We start from the raw sequence: 21264 nt of genomic DNA on the forward strand, positions 1-21264 counted from the left end.
CAGATTGTCAGCATTTGTAAACATGGGTGTTTTCATACTAAGCACAAGTGTTTTAAGGGATACGTTAATCTGTTTATATGCGCAGTTCCACCATGAATCAAAATGCTTCTAGCAATGTGAACAGAACCCAGAATTAATTTCAGTAGTAAAAAGTGTGGCAGTTTGTGCCAAAATTCTAAATACAGCTTAATCTATCTGCATATACACTGTAATGGTTCCTATATGTTTATAAAGCAAGAAATTTGACAATCTTTAAAAAAATTGCAAATTTACTTGTAAACCTCAGTTAAAAGTGAAAATCTTTAGTTTATGTGTGCATTTCTCGCACAGATCGAAATGCGTATTTATAAAAAATCATATTTGTATATTTTTTTCTAAAACAAAACTCCCAATTTAATAAACACCTAAAGTTACCTTATTTATTAAAAAATCAGAATATAAAAAACATAATGTAAAAATTGTGTTTCACAGTGACTTTGGAGGCTAGGGCATTTGACTTACACTGACTCTTGCCATGTCAATTTATCTTTACAGCACATTTATATCCAGCAAATTATCCAAAACAATCCTATGCCATTATTTACCTCTAGTACTACAAACACTTGAAATTGGAAATCTCAAAAGTTAAAAACAATCTCACAAATCCATTAGCATGGTCACACTAGAGGAGATGTCTAAAAAAAACTTGGGTGTTTTACTGCCTCAAAATGAACAACATTGGGAGGAGGAAGTTGCATTTCAAATATAGAAAGAAATTGACTGGGACTCAATAGTAATCCCATTATACCATATACATTGTTTCCTTGCCAAGGGGTTTGCCCTTGTCCTCCCTGATTTGTGTCTTCTTATACAGCTTTAGCTTGAATTATGTCCAAGCTGTTTCATGCTTGTTCTTGTATTTGTTAAAACCAATATAAATAATAATACTACTTTAAAACTAATATAGAAGAATCTTTTTATAGTTACGTTTAAAAAAAAATTGTATATCCTAGTACAGGGGTCCCCAACCTTTTTTTTACCTGTGCTCCACATTCAAATGTAAAAAAGTTGGATGGAGAGTAACATAAGAATACAAAAAGTTCCTGTGGATGGCTGTTTGATAGTCCCTATGTATCTACTGGAGGCTCTATTTGGCAGTACACCTGGTTTTTATGAAACAAAAACTTGACTTTAAGTCTGGAATTCAAAAATAGGTACCTGCTTTGAAGCCACACCAAGCAACCTCCAAAGGGTTGGTGAGCAAACATGTTGCTCATGAGCCTCTGGTTGGGGATCACTGTCCTAGCACTTAGGTTAGGCATACAATTTGACTGTGCCTACATGTCAGGTATGGCTGGCAAGTAGGAGGCTATATGCTGTATTAACTGGGTTATACATGTAACTGGCTTGAGGACAAGCAGAAATCATTTTACTATTAAGCAAGATGATTTAATAAAGAATATACAAGAAAACAACACAGCAGATTCTGTGCACGGTGCGGTAAAAGAAACAAGTCAGCTAACAATAACTTATCCATGAAGCAGGCTAGAGGTCTGAGTAGGCAGCAAACAGCAAATATGTGTAGCAGACAATGAGCAAGAGCAAGTCCAGGGTCAAACCAGAAAATCAGATGACAAACATCAAGGGCAGTGTAAAGTGGAATTTAAGGAACAGACTAGATGACAGAACAAGAACAATGATCCAGCAGTGAGGGAATAGGATAGGAATAGGCTGGTATATATAGGCCCTTGATGTAAGGATTGCAGGCATGTGCCCTTAAAGGGATACTGTCATAAACATGTTTTTTTCAAAACACATCAGTTAATAGTGCTACTCCAGCAGAATTCTGCACGGAAATCCAATTCTCAAAAGAGCAAAGAGATTTTTTATATTCAATTTGTAAATCTGACATGGGGCTAGACATATTGTCAGTTTCCCAGCTGCCCCCAGTCATGTGACTTGTGCCTGCACTTTAGGATGGTGTAAGAAACTTACCCTGGTGGTCTAGGGGGCAGCGGGGTCCACGCCGCGTCCTTGGCGTGGACGCCCGCTGCGCCGCTCCTATCCTGCCCTTGTCGGCGCCATCTTGGATCCCTAGGGCACGCGCGGCGCGCCTGCACATCTCTTAAAGGCGCAGGCACGCTGGCGTGATTGCGCCAGCGCGCAACAGCGCGAAATTGCGCACGTTTTGGCGCCAATTGGATCCCCATTTAAGGCCCATTCAGACCTGTAGCCAGTGCCCTTTATAGGATCATATTCTGTGGTTTCCTGAGCTTTTGCTACCTGTTTCTGAATTTGCTATCCTGACTGATTATCCGTGTTTGACCCAGCCTGTTCCTGACTACTCTGCATTCTGTATCCTGACCCTTGCCTGCCTACGACAACTCTTCCTGCTTAACCCCTTGCTTGATCACCCGGTTTGACCCTTTGCCTGTTTGACGATTCTGATATCCGCCTGCCTCGACCCAGCCTGTCTGACCATCCTTCTGTCTTATCCAGTCTGTCTGTTATCTGCCTGTCCTGATCCGGTCTGTTTCGTTTCCACCAGACGCCTTGTCCTTGACCTTCTGCCCAAAGACTCTTGCTATCCGGTCGTGCCCATTTGCCAGCCAGAACTCCTTGCCTTGTACCCCTCGTTAAGTCTAGGTGGCACCCAAGTAAGCTGAGGGCTCCTCCCGAAGCCCAACGGTGGTCACACTACTGGTGAAGCCGAGCCGAGACCAGAGTGCTTGGCATTTGTTCTGGTATTCTGGTGCCGGTCGTGACAGATGGAACTACTTTCTGGCAGGCTGTTATTTCTCCTACTATATGTAACTGAATCAGTCTCAGTGGGACTTGGCTTTTACTATTGAATGTTGTTCTTAGATATACCAGGGAGCTGTTATGTTGTGTTAGGGAACTGCTATCTGGTTACCTTCCCATTGTTCTGTTGTTAGGCTGCTGGGGGGAGGGAGGGGTGATATCACTCCAAATTGCAGTACAGCAGTAAAGAGTGACTGAAGTTTATCAGAGCACAAGTCACATGACTGGGGGCAGCTGAGAAACTGACAATATGTCTAGCCCCATGTCAGATTTCAAAATTGAATATAAAAATGGATTTCAGTGCAGACTTCTGCTGGAGCAGCACTGTTAACTGATATGTTTTGAAAAAACATGTTTTCCCATGACAGTATCCCTTTAACGACATCAGAGGTAGAATCAACACAGACAGAGGACTAGAATATATCTATCAGTATTATCACCAGCAGCAAATACCAAAAGCCTCACAATGGAGAGACACCAGCATTGCAGATTACCGCATAGACCAGAGTTTGAATTCTGATAATTCCTGACAATTAACAAACAGCCTTTGGACAGGCACACAGCATATCTAAATACATGTATGGGAACTTTAGAATTCTTGGTCTAAATGGATTGACAAAAGCAACATTTTTTGTATGTTCTTGGAATGTGATACATAGAAAACCCAAGGGTTGAATAAAAAAACTGAAATGGACTGAAATAAACAACATATACCTACTGGCTAGATAAACAACTGGTGCTAAGGGTATCTAATGAACTTTATTCATATCATATTTTAATATATTCATGCCACAATGAATCGACTTCATATGTTTGTATTTGCTTTGGTTAATTGCCTTTAACATATTCATTTCTAGGTTCACTTATTACGGAATGCTGGTGATGAAGTCACAATTACTGTTCACTATTTAAAGGACGCACCTTCATTTCTTAAGCTGCCACTAGGTAAGTGACAAGATCTTCTTTTTCTGTAAGACCCATTCAACTAATATGCATAGGGATTTATATTAAAATTCTGTGGGGGGTTTTGTGGTTCTTTTTTTTTTTTTTTTTTTTGTATTTACCCAATCAGTGCCAAATTTGTAAACTTTAAAGCAATTCAATGGAAATGTACGAATTAAGGACCTTTGGCTGGCTTTTATTAAAAGGGAATATGAACATGTGTCTATGTACATAGATAAATGGGTATGTTCTGTTCAGGTCTTTTATCATGAACCGCACCAAAAAAAAATTCGACATTAATTCATTTCTACAATACAGCAATAATTGGCTGCTCATTATGTATTTTGAATAGACAATATCGGATGCATAAAATCTACCAGAGAACATGCTAAACAAAATGCCTTTCTATTGTTTTCTGTTAAAAAGTGCATAACTATTAAAGTTTTCAAGAGGTATTGTCAAACAATTGGTACCCTTCTTAAACTTTAAGGCAGTACTTAGAAACTACAGGTATGGAATCTGATATTTGGAAACCTGTTATCCAGAAAGCTCCAAATTACGGGAAGGCTATCTCCCATGGGGGTAGATTTACTAAAGAGAGAAGTGGCTAATGCTAGCAACTTTTCGTCAGCGTTGCCACCCACAGGGACATTGCCAAGTTACTAACAGGTGCAGTCGCCAATTCGCTAGCGTACGGGACCATCGCTAGCAGTCATTTGCACTCTATCACCAGCTGATTTTTTGCTCAAGCGAACGGACGTTACTAAATTGCAGATTTTATTAAACGTTACCTCTTTTGCCAGAGTTGCCTTCGCCACCTCAGACCAGGAGAAGTGCTATAAAGCAGCTAGATCTTCCTCAATCTTCTGTCACTTACATCATATCCTGTGAGCCAAAAATGCATCAAAGTTCAAAAAAACCCTGGCGACTTTTCCTTTTCTTAAGCGGGATTGCCTACAAAAGCCCTAACAAACTTTTTTTTGGGTAACCGGTTCTCTCCACACATTTCATAACATATGGAATATTCATTTTACAGTGGGCTCATGTGTAGGGCATTATATTAACTCTCTTGTCTTTATTAAAGGGATACTGTCATGGGAAAAAACTTTTTTTCAAAATGAATCAGTTAATAGTGCTGCTCCAGCTGAATTCTGCACTGAAATCCATTTCTCAAAAGAGCAAACAGATTTTTTTTATATTCAATTTTGAAATCTGACATGGAGCTAGACATATTGTAAATTTCCCAGCTGCCCCAAGTCATGTGACTTGTGCACTGATAAACTTCAATCACTCTTTACTGCTGTACCACAAATTTTCTGGCAAAACACCCCAAATTCGCCCATCACTAATACTCACTGCTCAAAGTTTCAAAGCCCAAGGTGGTTCACTGGCACACAACAGACCATAATTTCTTTCATAAAGTTAATGTAGTTCCCAGTCCCAAAATCCTTATGATTTATACATTCTCAAGATCATGTTTTTTTGTTGATTACATTTCCCTCCAATTTCTAATACCTGAATTTTTGCGATTCTATTTGTTTTATTATTGTGCAAGAATAAGGATACCCCAAACTTCCTTTTTATCTCTGTATGGTGCAGGTTTTAGCCCTTTTACAAACTATGTTTAATATGATGGCTAATAAATGATAAACCCTCTGTATTTGACCTTTATAAGTAGTAGCTATGACACGGCCTTCATCTGATCACAATAACATGAATTGTCAGCTTTTTTTCACAATGCCAAGGGAGCAGCTACTTTGCCCAGTTTTTATATGGTGCTAAATTTCACCTTCAGAGACTCTAATCTGTACTAGTCAAAGGGTTTCATTAGAAATCAATGAATGACCTTTAACTGGTTTAACAAGCACTTTCCAAAATCTCTTAGGAACGTAATGAGAGGTTTCTGCAAGAAACGCCCTAAGGAGCCATATCATCAAAACTGTTATTAATATTTAATGCTTTTAACAAGAAACAATAGTTATACTGTAGGTGTAAAAGAACAGCTGACGATTCTGGGTCGGTTCTCCAGAGTCTTAATCCACTAACTATTTGAAGCACTAACTATAAATTATAGGCAAAACTAAGCTCAGTTGTTGAACCTAATAGAATCGTTACCTGTAATCTTTGAAACTACTGGGTTTTTCTTTTGTTGTTTTTCTTACTCTGCACTGATGGCAGTTCTACAAAGTCTTTGCATAATTTAGTCTTTGATATAAGATATTTAAAAGACTGCTGCATGGTAGAGTTTTTGGTGGCTTCCACCAACATAGAGTCACACAAGGAAATGTCTCCAGAGATGTGCTTAGTGCTGGGGTGAATGCTGAAGTACTTATACCAGTTTCTGACCTTTTTCAGCAGTGTTGGAAGTTGACCAAGTGGGAGATAAGCCACATCTCCCCAAATAAACTTTTTTGGGTATGTCAAAAGTGGAAGAGGGTTGTTGCCCCACTAGTTCCCTCCCTCAAACATACTGTACACATGCTCACAGTGATTAGTTCCTAATACTTCTGCCATTTTTAAAAAAAGTGAATGACAAAATGATTAAGCAATCCAACCCTACTGGAACTAGTTTCTGCACAAGAAACAATTTATTTGCATGTATCCCTTCTGCTTGACCCTGTTAAACCTGAGGCTTAATAACCTCCCCCAAACTATCAGGAAACTTTCATGTAACAGCAGCCAATATACTCTTGGTCAGACACTGGAAAACAGCAAATATCCCTAATAAAACTGAGTTTATCAACATACAGGTATGGGCTCTATTACCATGAACTTGGTATCTGAAAAGCTCTAAGTTACAGAAAGGTCATCTCCCATAGACTCAATTTTAATCAAATAATTAAAAATGTAAAAAATTATCTCCTTTTTCTCTGTAATAATAAAATAGTATGTTGTACTTGATCCCAACTAAGATAAAATTAATCCTAATTGTAGACAAAACAAACCTATTCGGTATATTTAAAGGAGAAAGAAAGTCTGTTTGCACTTGGGGGTGCCAAATGTTATGCACCCCCAAGTGATTGTATTTAATTACCTGAAACCCCGGGCTGTTGCTCCTATCAGCAGAAAACTGCACTAGCCCAGGGTTTTTCTAGGGAGATCTTCTTCCTTCTTCTTCTTTCTTCAATTTCCCCGGGCAAACGCAAAAAGAAGTATCCAGTTGCTGACAAGGCTTGAAGAAAAAAGAGCTGAAAAATCACAAGATTCACATTATAGAGAACAAAGAGAAAGAGTGCACCACTAGTGATGAACGAATCTATCCCATTTCACTCACTTTCCCAGGAAAAATTTGCGAAATGGTGCAAAATTCGTGAAGCGCATTAAAGTCATTGGGCGTTTTTACGAGCGACAATTTCTACCTGTAAAACAATCTTTCTCTCTCCAAATGCATTAAAGTCAATGAGTGTTTTTTCTTATCGCGACTTTTTTTGTCCTAATGCATTAAAGTCAATGGGCGTTTTTTTTTATGGCGACTTTTTTTGTCCTAATGCATCAAAAGTCGATGGGTGTTTTTTCTTAAGGAGGACTTTTGTCTAAATGCCTTAAAGTCAACGGGTGTTTTTTCTTAAGGAGGACTTTTGTCTAAATGCCTTAAAGTCAATGGGCGTTTTTTCTCTACACATTTTTGGCTCAGTTTCGTGAGAATATTTGCACATGGCAAAAGGATGAATTTTGCTGCAAATCCATGGCTGGCGAATAAATTCGCTCATCACTATGCACCACCCTACCCCTAAAGTGTTTACCCAACCTCATACAAGTTTAAAAACCTAACGCAGAGTGGAAATAAGTTGCATATAGCTATGGTTTCTTTTATTATCCGTGGAGTTGGTACAATCCTGATCACTGTTTTAATAACCCAATAACTGCATTTAGATAATAGTCTTAAGGATATACACTAAAGAACTTTAGAATGAGCCAGTGCTCCTTGAGTTTCAATGACCTTTAACACTGGAGAAAGAAGAAAGCACAAGTCTGAAGCTTTTTAGCAAAACAGAGGAGATGTTTGCCTGATGGGGTATCATTTTGAAGGGTCATGTTAATTATGTAGATTGCTTTTATGCTCATTAGTCCTGGAGGCTTGCCCAGCATTCTCCTGCTGGTCACCATTTTTCATACCCTAATAACTCAACATGATCTTAAAATTCTGAATCTAAAAATTAAACTAATGAAAGAAAAATGAATGTAGCAGAGTAAAAAATAAGTAATGGGAAAAAGCTGTTGCTTTGCATTTACCCCTTGCTGCTATCGGAATAAAAAGTATTTCGCCTTGGAAACTGTAATATACTGTATACCTAAGGCGCTTTTCAGATTATAACAGAATTATTTTTTTTCTGACATCACTATTAAAGAGGCTATTTTTGTGGGGTTTAAACAGTGTGCACCCCACATAAAAAAAACATACATTTTATTATTTTGTTCCTTTGTGGTTTCGGATTAACCTTTTGTTCTGCAGCTCCCCAGTATGAAATTAAAATTAACTGGTTGTTAGGGTCCTACCTACTCTAGTGTCTAGAACAAATAAGCTGAAATTTAGAATGAATGTGCTGGTTGCTAGGGGCCATTGTAAATAAGTGGGTGGATAATCAAATAATTCAAAACACAGAAGAAAAGAAAGTCCAATTGGTACATGTCTACGTCATGAGCAGACAGTTCCTCTCAGTTGGTGCAACTGCTACAGTAGGTGTAAAACCCAGTGCAAGTAAAATAGGTGGGCAATAAAGCACTATGGAGCAAATTCACTAAGATTCGTAGTTGCGCCAGCGTCCGCTTCGCCGCACTTCGCCAGGCATATTTTCGCCAGCGCTACGCAAATTCAATAAAATCCGAAGTTGCGCTCTGGGGAAGCGTAAGGTTGCGAAGTTGCGCTGTAGTTAATTCGCCAAGCAAAGCGAAGTTACGCTAGCGATGCTTAATTTGCATACTGCGCCAAATTGAAGTTACAATGGAGGTATATGTAGATCACTACACAAGCCTGGGAAACCTTCAAAACAGCAAATAAAATTGTTATTTTGCCCTACACATGTGCCCACTGTATAGTTTAGGTGCCATGAGTTAGGAAATGTAAGGGGGTAGGAGGGGAGCCCCAAAAATGTTTTCGATCTTTTTCAGCCTATCACCCATAAAAAAAAAGAAACACCAGCGTTTTTGGGACTTAGAAATTTTTTTTAACTTTTTTGGAAGCAATCCCTATCTACTCTATTGCACTTCGCCTGGTCTGAGATGGCGAAGGAAGTCTGGCGTAAAAGGTAGCGTTCAGAAAAATGTGCACTTTAGTGAATTTGCGTAGTTACGTCTGTTGCGCAAATTCGCCAGGCGTAAGGGTGCCAAGTAACACTAGCAAATTTACGCCAGCGTCCGTTAGTGAATCGGCAAATTAACGAAAATGCGATACGCTAGCGAATTAACGCCAGCGTTAGGCGCTTTGTCCTTTAGTGAATTTGCCCCTATACACCTAGGGAATGTGCCCAAATAAAGTTGTGCCTAACTCAATTATGCCGGTTGCACCTATAAATGTGAATAAGTTGATAGGTGCAAGGGAGCGCTGCATTACTTTTCCCACCAACTAGGAGTGAAGTATAGCTTCATATTCTCATTGCACCCATGGGCCCAAATACCAGCAACTGTCATAGGTGCAATTATAAACCTTTTCATTTTGTGGCTTAATTGCCCAGTCAAACAATTTATGCCATTTTTCAATGGGCACAATTACAGTATGTTGCATTTACAGGGTCAATATATTTGGGGGGATCAAACCTTGGCCTTCCTTTAGATTTCTGTAGAACACTGTCATACAATTCTGTGAGTTTGCAAGTTCTATTCTTGTTATCTAATATTGTTTAGCGGTGCATAAACCTGCTCGATATACTGTGTGTTGAAGCTTGCAAAATATTAATTATACCTCTTCATTAAATCCCTTCATTCATTTATAAATATTTAATGGGAAATGACTTTATACACGGTTTTCAAATTTCCCTGTAAAATAAATTATCATTAACAAGTGTGTTACATTTGATTTTTTGAAACAGCTAGTAACGATGAAAAGCAGGTTTTGACTGCTAATAAAGTTAATTTTAACATGGTTATCATTGTGTTGCCCCTGTTCTCTTTCTTGCTGTTGTAGAGGTCTATGGATTTTGGCTCAGGGGGGCAGGGAATTGCTCTTCACAGATGAAAAGATGCCTGAACTTACCTTTGAATTGCAAAAAGAAGCATTCTTGCATGATTGTAGATTAATCTGTTTTACAACAGATGATTTTAATGCTTTTCAACGCAAAGGTATTTTCGGGGGTTTTGCACCTAAGGGGTTAACTTCAGCTGTGCGAGGAGGTTGAGACAAACAAATGTATTGTGCTTCTTCTGCAATACAGGTGTAGGATGCGTTATCCGTAAACCCATTATCCAGAAAGCTCTGAATTACGGAAAGGCTATCTCCCATATACTCCATTTTATCAAAATAATCCAATTTTTTAAAATGATATCCTTCTTCTCTGTAATAATAAAAGAGTACCTTGTACTTGATCCCAACTAAGATATAATTAATCCTTATTGGAAGCAAAACCAGCCTATTGGGTTTATCTAATGTTTAAATATCTTCTAGTAGACATATTCAAAATATTCAAATTACGGAAAGATCTATTATCCAGAAAGCACCAGATCCCGAGCATTCTGGATAAGAGGTTCCATACTTATTGGGTAATTTGAGTTTTTCCACATTGACTTGTAGAAGAAAATGTACAGCTTTATAAATACAACAGCTAGTATAATGATTTTAGGTACAGGTATGGGACCTGTTATCCAGAATATTGGGGTTTTCCATATAAGGGGTCTTTCTGTAATTTGGATCTCCATACATTAAGTCTACTAAAAATCATTTAACATTAAATAAATCCAATTAGGAGAAATTCTATATTAGTTTGGATCAAGTACACGGTTCTGTCTTCTTATTATAGGGAAATGGTAAATAATCTGAATGGACTCTATCAGAGATGACCTTCCCATAAATCTTTCTAGAGAATAGGTTTCTGGATAACAGATCCCATACCCACATTACAGTGGATTAGAACCAAAGGATTGTGGAATCTCATTTTCGCCATTCTCTTATTTTAGGTTCTCCGGATCCTCCGAGTGACCATAGCAGCGGGGCATCGTCTCCTCTTTTTGATAGCGGTTTACATTTAAATGGAAATATTTCAAATACGGTAGGTAGCACCTGGTTGTTTTTCAAATGCAATTTGAGTTTATTTTATGCAATGAAGTATGAAATGTGTTATTGTATTTAGCAAATGATGAAATTGCAAAAAAAGGACGGGAAATTATGGAGAAGTAAATGACAGAGCTGGTAGAGGAACTAATGTTTGTTTCTTTCAGTGTTTGTGATTTACCCACAAGCTGAAGTATCCTCAATTATTCTCTTATGTGGAACATGTCTGTACATGAGCAAATCTGTCCCAATTTGCAAAACTGTGAAAAAATTAGCAAAATGGTGAAAAATTCACAAAGTGCATTGAAGTCAATGGGTGTCAAAACTTTTTTTACGCTAGACAATTTTTTACACGCTCAACGATTTTTCCTGCTCCAAATGCATTAAAGTCAATGGAGTTTTTTTCTTATTGCAACTTTTTTGTCCAAATGCATTTTTTTTGTCTCAGCTGCTAATTGTTCCGTGTTTCACTTTTGCTGCATATTCATGAAAAAAATTGCAGATGGTGAAATGTGGAATTTTGCTGCGAATCCATGAGTGAAAAATTTGCTCATCACTAATGAGGGCTCATTTACAAGGGGAAGAACAGCAAGGACAAATTGAGCTAAGCACCTGTTTATTTGCCCACAAACTTGCCCCCACTCCATTTGCGACAACTTCGTCGCAACTCATTGTGCCCTTACTAAATACCACAAAGGCTTTTGTCTAGCTTTAAATGCTTCTATTGCTAGTGCAAGTTATTGCAGCCATGAAAAGGGAGGCACATGGGCTTATAGACAGAATAGTGGCTGGTTCAGGTTACTCACAAAAGAGAATGCTGTCTCTGCCTGTGTCAACATTTCATGAAAAGGTGACCAAGTTGTCCATTAAAAGTATGTATCTGTTTGCCAAACAGGGAAAGGGAGAGAGAAAAGCAGAATGGGTGAGGAAATACATGTGCTGTGCTGTTGAAGTGAAGTGGTAAAGTACAAAGAAGTGGAGAATACGAGGGTGCAATGGCAAACATTTTTGTGCATGTACAGTGTCCTATATTGTTAAAGATTATGCTACAACTCTTCTTCTTAGAAAAAAGTTTCCCATGTTGCCAATTTCTTCCAAACATGGCAGTGACTTCTTCGTTGTTATTGTACCATCTAGATATCCTGCTGGTTCTGTAGTAGTACTGCAAGGACAATATGGTGTCTGTTTTTCTACCACGTGGACAAAGTGAAGACTGTACATTATAATCCTGGTAAATGTGGTGCTGTAACCTTAGCCATGTTCTGCTACATTACAGGACTTAGGGGGTGGAGGTGATCAGGTCAATACCCCCCGTCCCAATAAAGAGTCCTGTAAAGTAGCAGTAAAATGCTAGGGACCTTTCTTAGGTTACAGCACCACATATACCAGGATTATAATGTACAATCCTTACTTTGTTTCAGTTGTAGAAGTACAAACACCAGACTGGAGCTGACTTCATCAATTAGATGAGTCTGCCACCATCAACCATCAATTTAATGGGAAAAAAGGGTGCCAGATGCTTCAGTTAACCCACCCCTCCATACAGTACATACACATTTTCAAACATATGTAATGTGCATCAGGAGACTCCTACGTCTTGGTTGACTGGTTCCCAGTTGCTTTTACGCATGCCAGCTTTCCCATTGTGGCGCCACATGTCATGATTCTGGTGCACATTTTTGTTGCATCATCTCTTGACACCCAGCCCCTTTAGCACGTTCTTGTTTACATTTTCATTCTGATATTGTACATTTGCCCACCTGGCTCTGATATTTTCATTTACTTGATGAAGCAGGTTATTTTGTAAATACTCTCTGGTTTTAAGCTCGGCCTGAACTCTGACTGCCATACTTTCCGCCAGTTAGGATCTCTAGCTTGTTGCCAACTACGGTTTTGCCTATTCCTATTCTGTACCACGCTTTTCCTAGTCTAACTTTTGTAAAGGGAAGGATCCCTGTCAGTCCTGCCTCAGAAAGTTTCAGGGTTCCAAAAGGGCATTGGCGAAGACTGCTGATGTCAAGAATTCATTTCATTCATAAGGACTTATTCAGCTGTCAAACAGAGTTCCTGGTAGCAGACTGTTACATATACTTTTCAGGGACCCGCTCTACATCCTCGTATCATATGAGTGTGTGGGTCATATACATAATCCAAATAATGTATTTAATCTAAAGAAGGCCACTTTTATCAAGGCGAAACACCCCATTAATTCTTTAAATACTAATATATTTGTTTCAAAATGGCCTCCAATACACAATATGATTTGGCTTTTTTTTAAAAAAAAAAAAAAAAATGAATATTTAAGACACATTTTGATACCGGTGTTGGACTGGCCCATTGGGGTACCAGGAAAACTCTCAATGGGTGCAAGTGTCTTTGGGCCCTCCTGCCTTTAACTATTTGGTCTATTGTATTGTTACAAGAATAAAATAGGTTACGTGAGGAGAGGAACAAAAATAATTTGGAGAATGGTCCCATAGTCAAGGTTTTCTGGTAGGACCCTGGCCTCCTAGTCCAACATTTATGCTACCGGTGTCTGACTGGCCCATTGGGGTACCAGGGAAACTCTCAATGGTTCCAGGTGCCTGTGGGCCCTCGTACCTGTAACTATTTGATCTATTTTATGTTCATTCCCTATTTCTGTATGGGGATGAAACAAGAATAAAATAGGTTAGGTGAGGAGAGGAACAAAAATAATTTGGAGAATGGCCCCATGGTCAAGGTTTTCTGGTAGGACCCTGGACTCCTAGTCCAACATTTATGCTAAACTCCTGCATCCCTATGAAATATAAACACACTCTGTGACTGCACCCTGTATCCATAATTCCGTTTTACACTCCCCTGCTTATAAATTGAGACTGCAGTTGAACATAAAATGCAGAAGAAAGTCGATAGGTAACACATCTCAAAAATAATCGTGTTATAGTAAATACATCTGGTGCACACTAGCAAATGTTATCACCATGGCATGTCATAACACATTAGAGCTCTGAGATATCAGGTTAGATAATCGGTCCCTCGGGCATTCAGGCAAAATGCTGAATGAAATTATCTCACACAATGTTCTTTTCGTTTAGAGTGGGTCTATACCAGGAAGCAAAATCTTTTCCCGGCATTATAGTTTAAACAAGATGCTTGCATATATTTTTATTATATAACAGATTATCTGGCTGTGGAATTATTTTTAATGGTTATTTATACAAAAACATCTTTGTCAAATCAAAAACATTACTCCGTAACTTATTCCAACTGTGCATTTTTCATATTTCTGCACAAGTCAGCCAGTATCAGGGGATATTGGACCAGAAACACAGACACATTTAAAAGCTTCTTATACTTCTAAATGTAAAATGTTGTTACTCAGAACTAAAAAAAAGTTGGTTTCTCACTGTCCTTTATGTCATTTCTCCTTTTTGCAGTGAGGGATTTCTTGGAGGGTCCTACAGTGTCCATCTTGTATAAAATAAAACAATATATGTAGAATAAATGTGTAGCACTGTTAAAATGGAGTTCAATAGTAATACATATCTATTCTTCAATTATGGACTTCTGCTTTAAGTGACTCTCTAGGCTGGGCCCTCATCTACAGTAATACAACTTTAAAAAAATGTTGGTCGCCAGTTGTTCTTAAACAGGAACAGTATATTTATTAAATACCAAAAAAATGGCAAAAGGGTACTTTACTTGGTACACTGCATATCCATTAGACATCATCACCTCATATTTGTTAACATTAGTTACAGTTATTGAACACGCAATCAACAGCAAAAATGGGCAAATGGGCATTACAAAGATCCACAAGGCCACCAATGTAAAAAAAGAAATCTGTATATCAACACCATTTCTTAGGCATTATTTATTTCATGCCAAAGTACTTTAGAAATGTTTAGAAATGCTGTTGATATAAAGGTATATATTTATTTTGTATCTATACTATGAATTAAATGAACTCCCATCTTGGAGAATCGGCGCCGATTTCGATACATTAAGGGGCCCATTTACTTAGCTCGAGTGAAGGAATAGAGGAAAAAAAGGTCAAATTTCAAATGTTTTTTTTTGGCTACTTCGACCGTCGAATGGGCTACTTCGACCATCGACTTCGACCTGCGAATCGAACGATTTGAACTAAAAATCGTTTTGGGAGGGTTGTGCAGTGCAAATGGGCGTGAGAGGAGCCTGGGGAAGAGGATTGTTCGTGCCAGACCCCGTCAGTAGATTATTTTGCACCCAAGTTACTCCACTACACAGATTATTTGCTTAGTGGAATTTTTATTGCAGAATTATACAACATGACATGTTCTGGGCCCTTAAGTGCCCTTTATCAAGGGTAAATAAAGAGCACTGAAAGTCTGCACTTAAAATTCCACTGAGCTGTTAATCTATGTATTCAAAAAGAGCTACCCTGCCATTGACTAGAAGCCTACTTCTACTAAGGTGTCTAGCCGACTTTGGGGGCCTGGCTTATTCCCTAAAAATAAGTAATTTAATAAATCACGTCAAATTTCAATCCAGGTCATGTTTCTCATAGCAGCTAAACAGATATTTGCTTTCAAACACCAGACTAGTAAATGCCACTTGCTTATTATATTGCCACCTATGATTTTTGTGCTTAAATGACGTTAGATAGCTCCTCTACATGGACTAAAGTCTTAAAGTTTGTATGAGCTCTAGTAACCCAATCGGATGCTTGTTTTTAAACAGAAGTCTAGTCAGTGCTACCTACTGATTACATGCTGTGGGTTACCAGCAATGGCATAACTAGAATGTGCGAGGCCCCCCTGCAAAAAAATCCTCAGAGGGGCCCGGCGCACTCTGATCCCCATCCTCCCGCTCACTTCTAGTCCCGCCTCCACCCCACCCATGTCCTGCCTTGTCCCTCCCATGCCCTCCCACATCCCACCCAGACTCCGCCAACTCCAACTTGATTCCCCCTTCTCGTTAAGAGAGAGCAACTGGGGATGAGGGTTTTTTTAATTAGCTATAGAGGAAACAGACCTCTATAGTTACATTACTGGTTACCAGATCTGCCTTAAACCTTAATTTTTTATTATATGACTCCAATATAGTCTTACTCAGTGGTGTCCAACCTATAGCACTCCATTTGATGGAGAATGTGTGTTAGCAGTTGTTTAATATCAGCAGGTTGGACACATACAGTAAATCAGTAGGTGCTTTGTTTCCCAGCTGAATGGAATTGTAAGGCATAAATACTATAAATATTAACAACATATCAAATCCTAGAATACCTGACCCATAGGGGGAAATGGAGAAAGAGAGAGTGTGAGAGAAAAAAAAGCTTTTGGTTCAGAATCTCCAAGAGTTATTTGTTTAAAATGTTCTAGTTTGTGCTAAAGATAACTATTGCTCATAAATCATCCACATTTTTTGTATGCATTTTTTTTACTCTTTGTGGTGAACTGAGTATGTGAAAATGTGTTAGACATAAATCATTTTTCCCAAATGGAGCTTGTATATTTCATTCAGGAAGAGAACAAAAGTAAGGCTGAAGGGACAATGGAGGCTGACAGTTTAGGTACAAATTATACACGTGTGTATTTAGTCAGAGGTTGAACATGACAGTGCTAATGCTGAAAGCAATAAAAAACTTGTATGCTGGTTGCTTTTAAAAATGCTTTTAAAATATCTATTGTGTTTCCTAATATAGATTCCTTTTTTTTAACTGGGTTATATACCTGTTTACATTAAAGGAAAACTATACCCCCCAAACAATGTAGGTCTCTTTTAAAATATACTGAGTAAAACAGCTCATGTGTAAAACCCTGCTTCATGTAAATGAACCATTATCATAATAATATACTTTTTTAGTAGTATGTGCCATTGGGTAATCATAAATAGAAAATTGCCATTTTAAAAAATAAGGGCCGCCCCCAGAGATCGTAAGATTCACTGTGTACACATACAGATGCAGCCACTTTGGTTTGTCTGTTTGACACAGAATAACTAAACACAGATATCCCATTTATCTCATTTAACACAGAAAACTGTGTCACAACAACCCATCTAATTAAAGCATTCACCATTGTGAACAATGGAGCTTTGGTATGCTAATGAAAAGGTTAAATGCATTAAATGAGTTAAGATGACTTAAGATAACACAGTTTCTTCAATTACCCCTGAGTCATGACGCATTTAACTCACAAATCCAAGTGGCTTCATCTGTACAAACCACATATAAGGTCACATGAGCCAATTAACAGACAGAGTTCTGCCTTTTGCTTCCTCACTTCTTCCTGTTACAGTTAGTGTTGTAGTATTTCTGGTCAGGTGATCTCTGAGGCAGCACAGATAGAGTCACGAAATGGTGGTTCAAGGCAAGAGATGTAAAAGGGCAATATTTATGTAAATATATATTCCAGTTTGGTAAGATTCTTTAATATGTCATTCAATTTGATATAAACTATCTGTTGCTTAAGTATTCATTTTGGGTAAAGTTTTCCTTTAAGTACATGTATTTATTTTAACCTATTTTTACTTTTATATTCATATATACAGTCAGAAATAAAAAATAATATTTAATAAAACAAAAATGGAGGAGGTGCCAGTTAACACAATACTGTTTCAAAAGGAAGATATAGTTACATCCAGGGTTTCTAATTAGGTATTCGCCTGAGTTGTTTTCACAGCAGGTTTTTTTTCCACAATTCAAGACACTGACAGTCAACTGGTTCGCTGACTTATATTGACAGTTCATTTTTAAGAAAACTGAAAGTCAGGTATATTTTAAGGGTACATCCTCATTGCATAATTTAGATTTTTATAATAATCCCGTATAAATGTTTTGGACATTGTAATGACAAGAACAATATAATGACATGAACCCCCCCCCCAACCAACTTAGCTTGGGCATGAACAGCTAAACTGGGCCAATCTCCAGGAGATACTAATTAGTTGCTTGTTGTTAGTATCTCCTGTAGTTAAAAATCCTACATAAGTCTAAAGGTCATCTTTCCTCATAACTTGATCCAGTGGCCCCTGACTCTACAGCTACAGTACATGCTGGAAACATCCTCATGCCCATCCTTCTTGGTGGCAACCAATTGTCTTCATCATTTGATACCTGCAGTTCCAGTTTTGTAGGTGTTTTTGGATTTTCTAACTTACATTTATCAGTCATGCCTTGAAGTTCATTCCGGTAATTCCTCACCCTCCTTCCTGGCAAAGATTTACTGTTGAAACTCTGTTTCTAGACCTGTCTGCTATCTTTTTTGCTCTGATCTTTCTAAGAGTCTAGTTATTTTTGTTTTTTGCCTGTTGGTCACTTCTCTATAGCTTTTCTAATCGGATCCTGCCTTGGCTATATAATCCTTACCCAATTTTTAATTTTGTTGTCCTGCTTTCTGTCTGATCTATTTTATATAATATAATATAATATAATATACAAGTTGAGTACTGGGGCACATGGCATTCTGGTATTACTCACCTTCCTCCTGGGTTTCATAACTTCTTGATCAACTTCATAACTTATTGGCCCCTGATACTATGGCTACATGCTGAAAACCTTTCACATGACCTTCATTCTTGGTGTTATCCAGGTGTCTTCATCATTGGTACTATAAGTCCAGTTGCTATTTTCTGGGTATTCTTGATTTTTCTGACTTACATTCATCTCTCATGCTTTAAGTCCATTCTTACCTTCCTCCTGGTAAAGACTTGAAACTCCCTTTTTAGACCTGATTTCCTTGGCTATATTATCCTTCCCCTTATTTTTCTGTTTGCTGTCCTACTTTCTGTCCAATCTATTTTAATAATGTCCCCTTTGAGTATTGGAGCTAAAACTGCATAGCCTATGCTATATGGGTTCTTAGTAAAGGTAAAGTAAAGAATTTCCTTCTCCTCCTGCAAATTGATAACCTTTTTTTTAACACAGGACAATATCTTGCTGTCACATTTTGCGGTTGACTGGCATTGCTTAACACAGTTATGTTTACTCTCCCCTTGGCTCTTCTCCATCAAGGTTTTGCCTAACTAAGTCTCATTAAGGATGATCGATAGTATCTAGCATACTTTTAAATCCTGAGCTCATTACTTTAGATTTATCAATGTAACATTGAATCTCAACTGCCAGCCAGATTGCCAGTTCTCCTGCAAGGATGACATCTTGGATGAATGTAATTGTTCTGTACCTGCATAGTTCTGTGCCATTAGAAAATGCAAAATGGTTCTTCAATATCTTTGTGCGTAGGGTGTCTCGTCTCTATAATGTCAGGCTGTTTGAAAGCTCCTTTCTTTCCCATCAACTTTCCTTCTTATACACGGCTCCTTTGGGAGACTCTCTTTTTACTTTTTTGTGCTGATTCTTCACTTCTGGACAATTATGTACACATATATAGATACTTATAAAAATCTCTCACTGTTTAGGGAATGACATGTAATTAAGCAATCATTATAAACAGGTTACACGCTATAGTCACAACTCCCACTCCTTCAATGAGGACACTGTCATACCAGGTGTTTTGAAAACTGTGGAAATCAAAGCAGCTGGAAGTGCAGGCACTTGGCTCCAAATATAGTAAACGGTAATTGCACTACCTGTGGTCTAATGGAGAATGAAGACAAATGAGTTTTAACAGGAAATGTTTTTATTCGCATAAGATACTTGTTCGCTTCTGTATGTCAACATAGGGTAAGAGGCAGTTAGAGGTTCACAATGTTTTATCACCACAATCAAAAGGTTGTGTGTATCATTGCCCTTACTGTGATTATAATTAAAAAATCCCAGGGTTTTTCAAGTAGAAAGATCAAATATTGATATTTTGTGATACATTTTGGTATAAATATAGATGTAGACCATGGCATATGTTTGGAATACCATTTATATGAAAAAAGTTTGCTGAAAACAGTAATATTATGGACAACAATCGTACATTAGCTGGTTTAGATTCCCTTTAAATCCAGTGCTCCAAGCAGTAGGACTGATTTGTCCTGACCTGGGTATACAGTATAATACAGTATAAAACACCCAAATCATATGCAATGTCCTCTGACATTCCATCACTAGAATAAAGAATGTGTTCACGATTAAGTTGCACAATCAAGCATGCCAAAACTCCACAAATAAAAATGATTACTGTACATTTAAATAAATGTGTGTCGATTTTAATGGAATTATGTTTCAAAGAAAGAGAAAAATGAAGGTGACAATCCAAAGGCTAAAGTTAAACAGGAGACATGCAAGATGATATGTACAATATTGCCAGCTTCACTGATTCATAGTTATTTAGCATAATTAAATAGTCGCGGAGACATAGGCCTTGATCCACTTGGCAGAATAAAACATTACCCATTTAACAGTTATATGATCAGGAAAAGAAGGGAAAGTAATTGTAGTGGCATACACTGCAGTAGGACTTTGAAATGTAAATTCAATTCAGATGTAAAAAAAACCAAAGGTTATTGTTTTTCATTTTCTATATCTGAATTCAATTATTCACACTCTTCGGTGGTGGTATTTATCTGTAGCAGAGCTTTAACTGAATATTGCATAACAAAACACTCAAATGGATTTTGCTTTTTGTAGTAAGGCAGGCAGTCAAGCTTACTGCTACCCAAATCATTTTTATGATGGGGTGGGTGATTAGTTGTGGGTAGCTTGTGTCAGAATAAAGATCTGATGGGGCAGAGTGCTGGGTAATTGGTTTAATCTGTAAACTAAGGGGCATATTGGTAAAGATGAAAGAGCATCAGACAGACGATCAATGAGTATTGGTGTAGAGAGATAGGGGCTCCATCATATTTCAAAAGTACATCAGAACGGCAGCCATATATGGGTCAACTAATGCTAACGAAAATTCCGCCAGCATGACGTCATTTTGCCACTTCGCCGATTTACTAACGGGTGCTGGCGTAAATTCGCTTGCAAAGTGGACCTACTCTTGCGCTACTTTGCACCCTAACGGCAGTTAAAGTTGCGTGATGGCGAAGGGATGTAACTACGCTAATTCACTAATTTACGGATTTTACTGAACTTTACCTCTTGCGCCAGATTTGCCTTGACCACCTCAGATCAGGCCAAGTGCTTGCTAGATAGGACTTGCTTAAAAAAAAATTGAATTTTTTTCTAAGTCCCAAAAAACACTGGCGTCTTTTACTTTTTTAAGGGTGATAGGCTGAAAAAGATCGTAAATTTTTTTGGGGTACCCTCCTTCTCCCCTACATTTCCTAACATATGGCACCTAAATTATACAGTGGGCACATGTATAGGGCAAAATAACACCTCTATTTTATTTTATGAAGGTTTCCCAGGCTTGTGTAGTGTAATGTATTTGCTGCTACATATACGTCCATTGTATTTTAACTTGGCGCCGTAAGTAAATTAGGCA

General features: G+C 38.0%; 1 protein-coding gene across 3 annotated transcripts in view; it reads left to right on the forward strand.

The window, feature by feature from the left end:
• Positions 1 to 21264, forward strand: part of sntg2.L (syntrophin, gamma 2 L homeolog) — a 290368-nt gene that overhangs the window by 173026 nt on the left and 96078 nt on the right. For all 3 annotated transcript variants that reach the window (XM_041562254.1, XM_041562253.1, NM_001094304.1), the window contains 2 exon segments: positions 3639 to 3726; positions 10831 to 10922. In XM_041562254.1, the coding sequence (XP_041418188.1) occupies positions 3639 to 3726; positions 10831 to 10922 (180 nt within the window).

This window comes from Xenopus laevis, chromosome 5L (genome assembly GCF_017654675.1).
Source record: "Xenopus laevis strain J_2021 chromosome 5L, Xenopus_laevis_v10.1, whole genome shotgun sequence".
NCBI classification, from domain to species: domain Eukaryota; kingdom Metazoa; phylum Chordata; class Amphibia; order Anura; family Pipidae; genus Xenopus; species Xenopus laevis.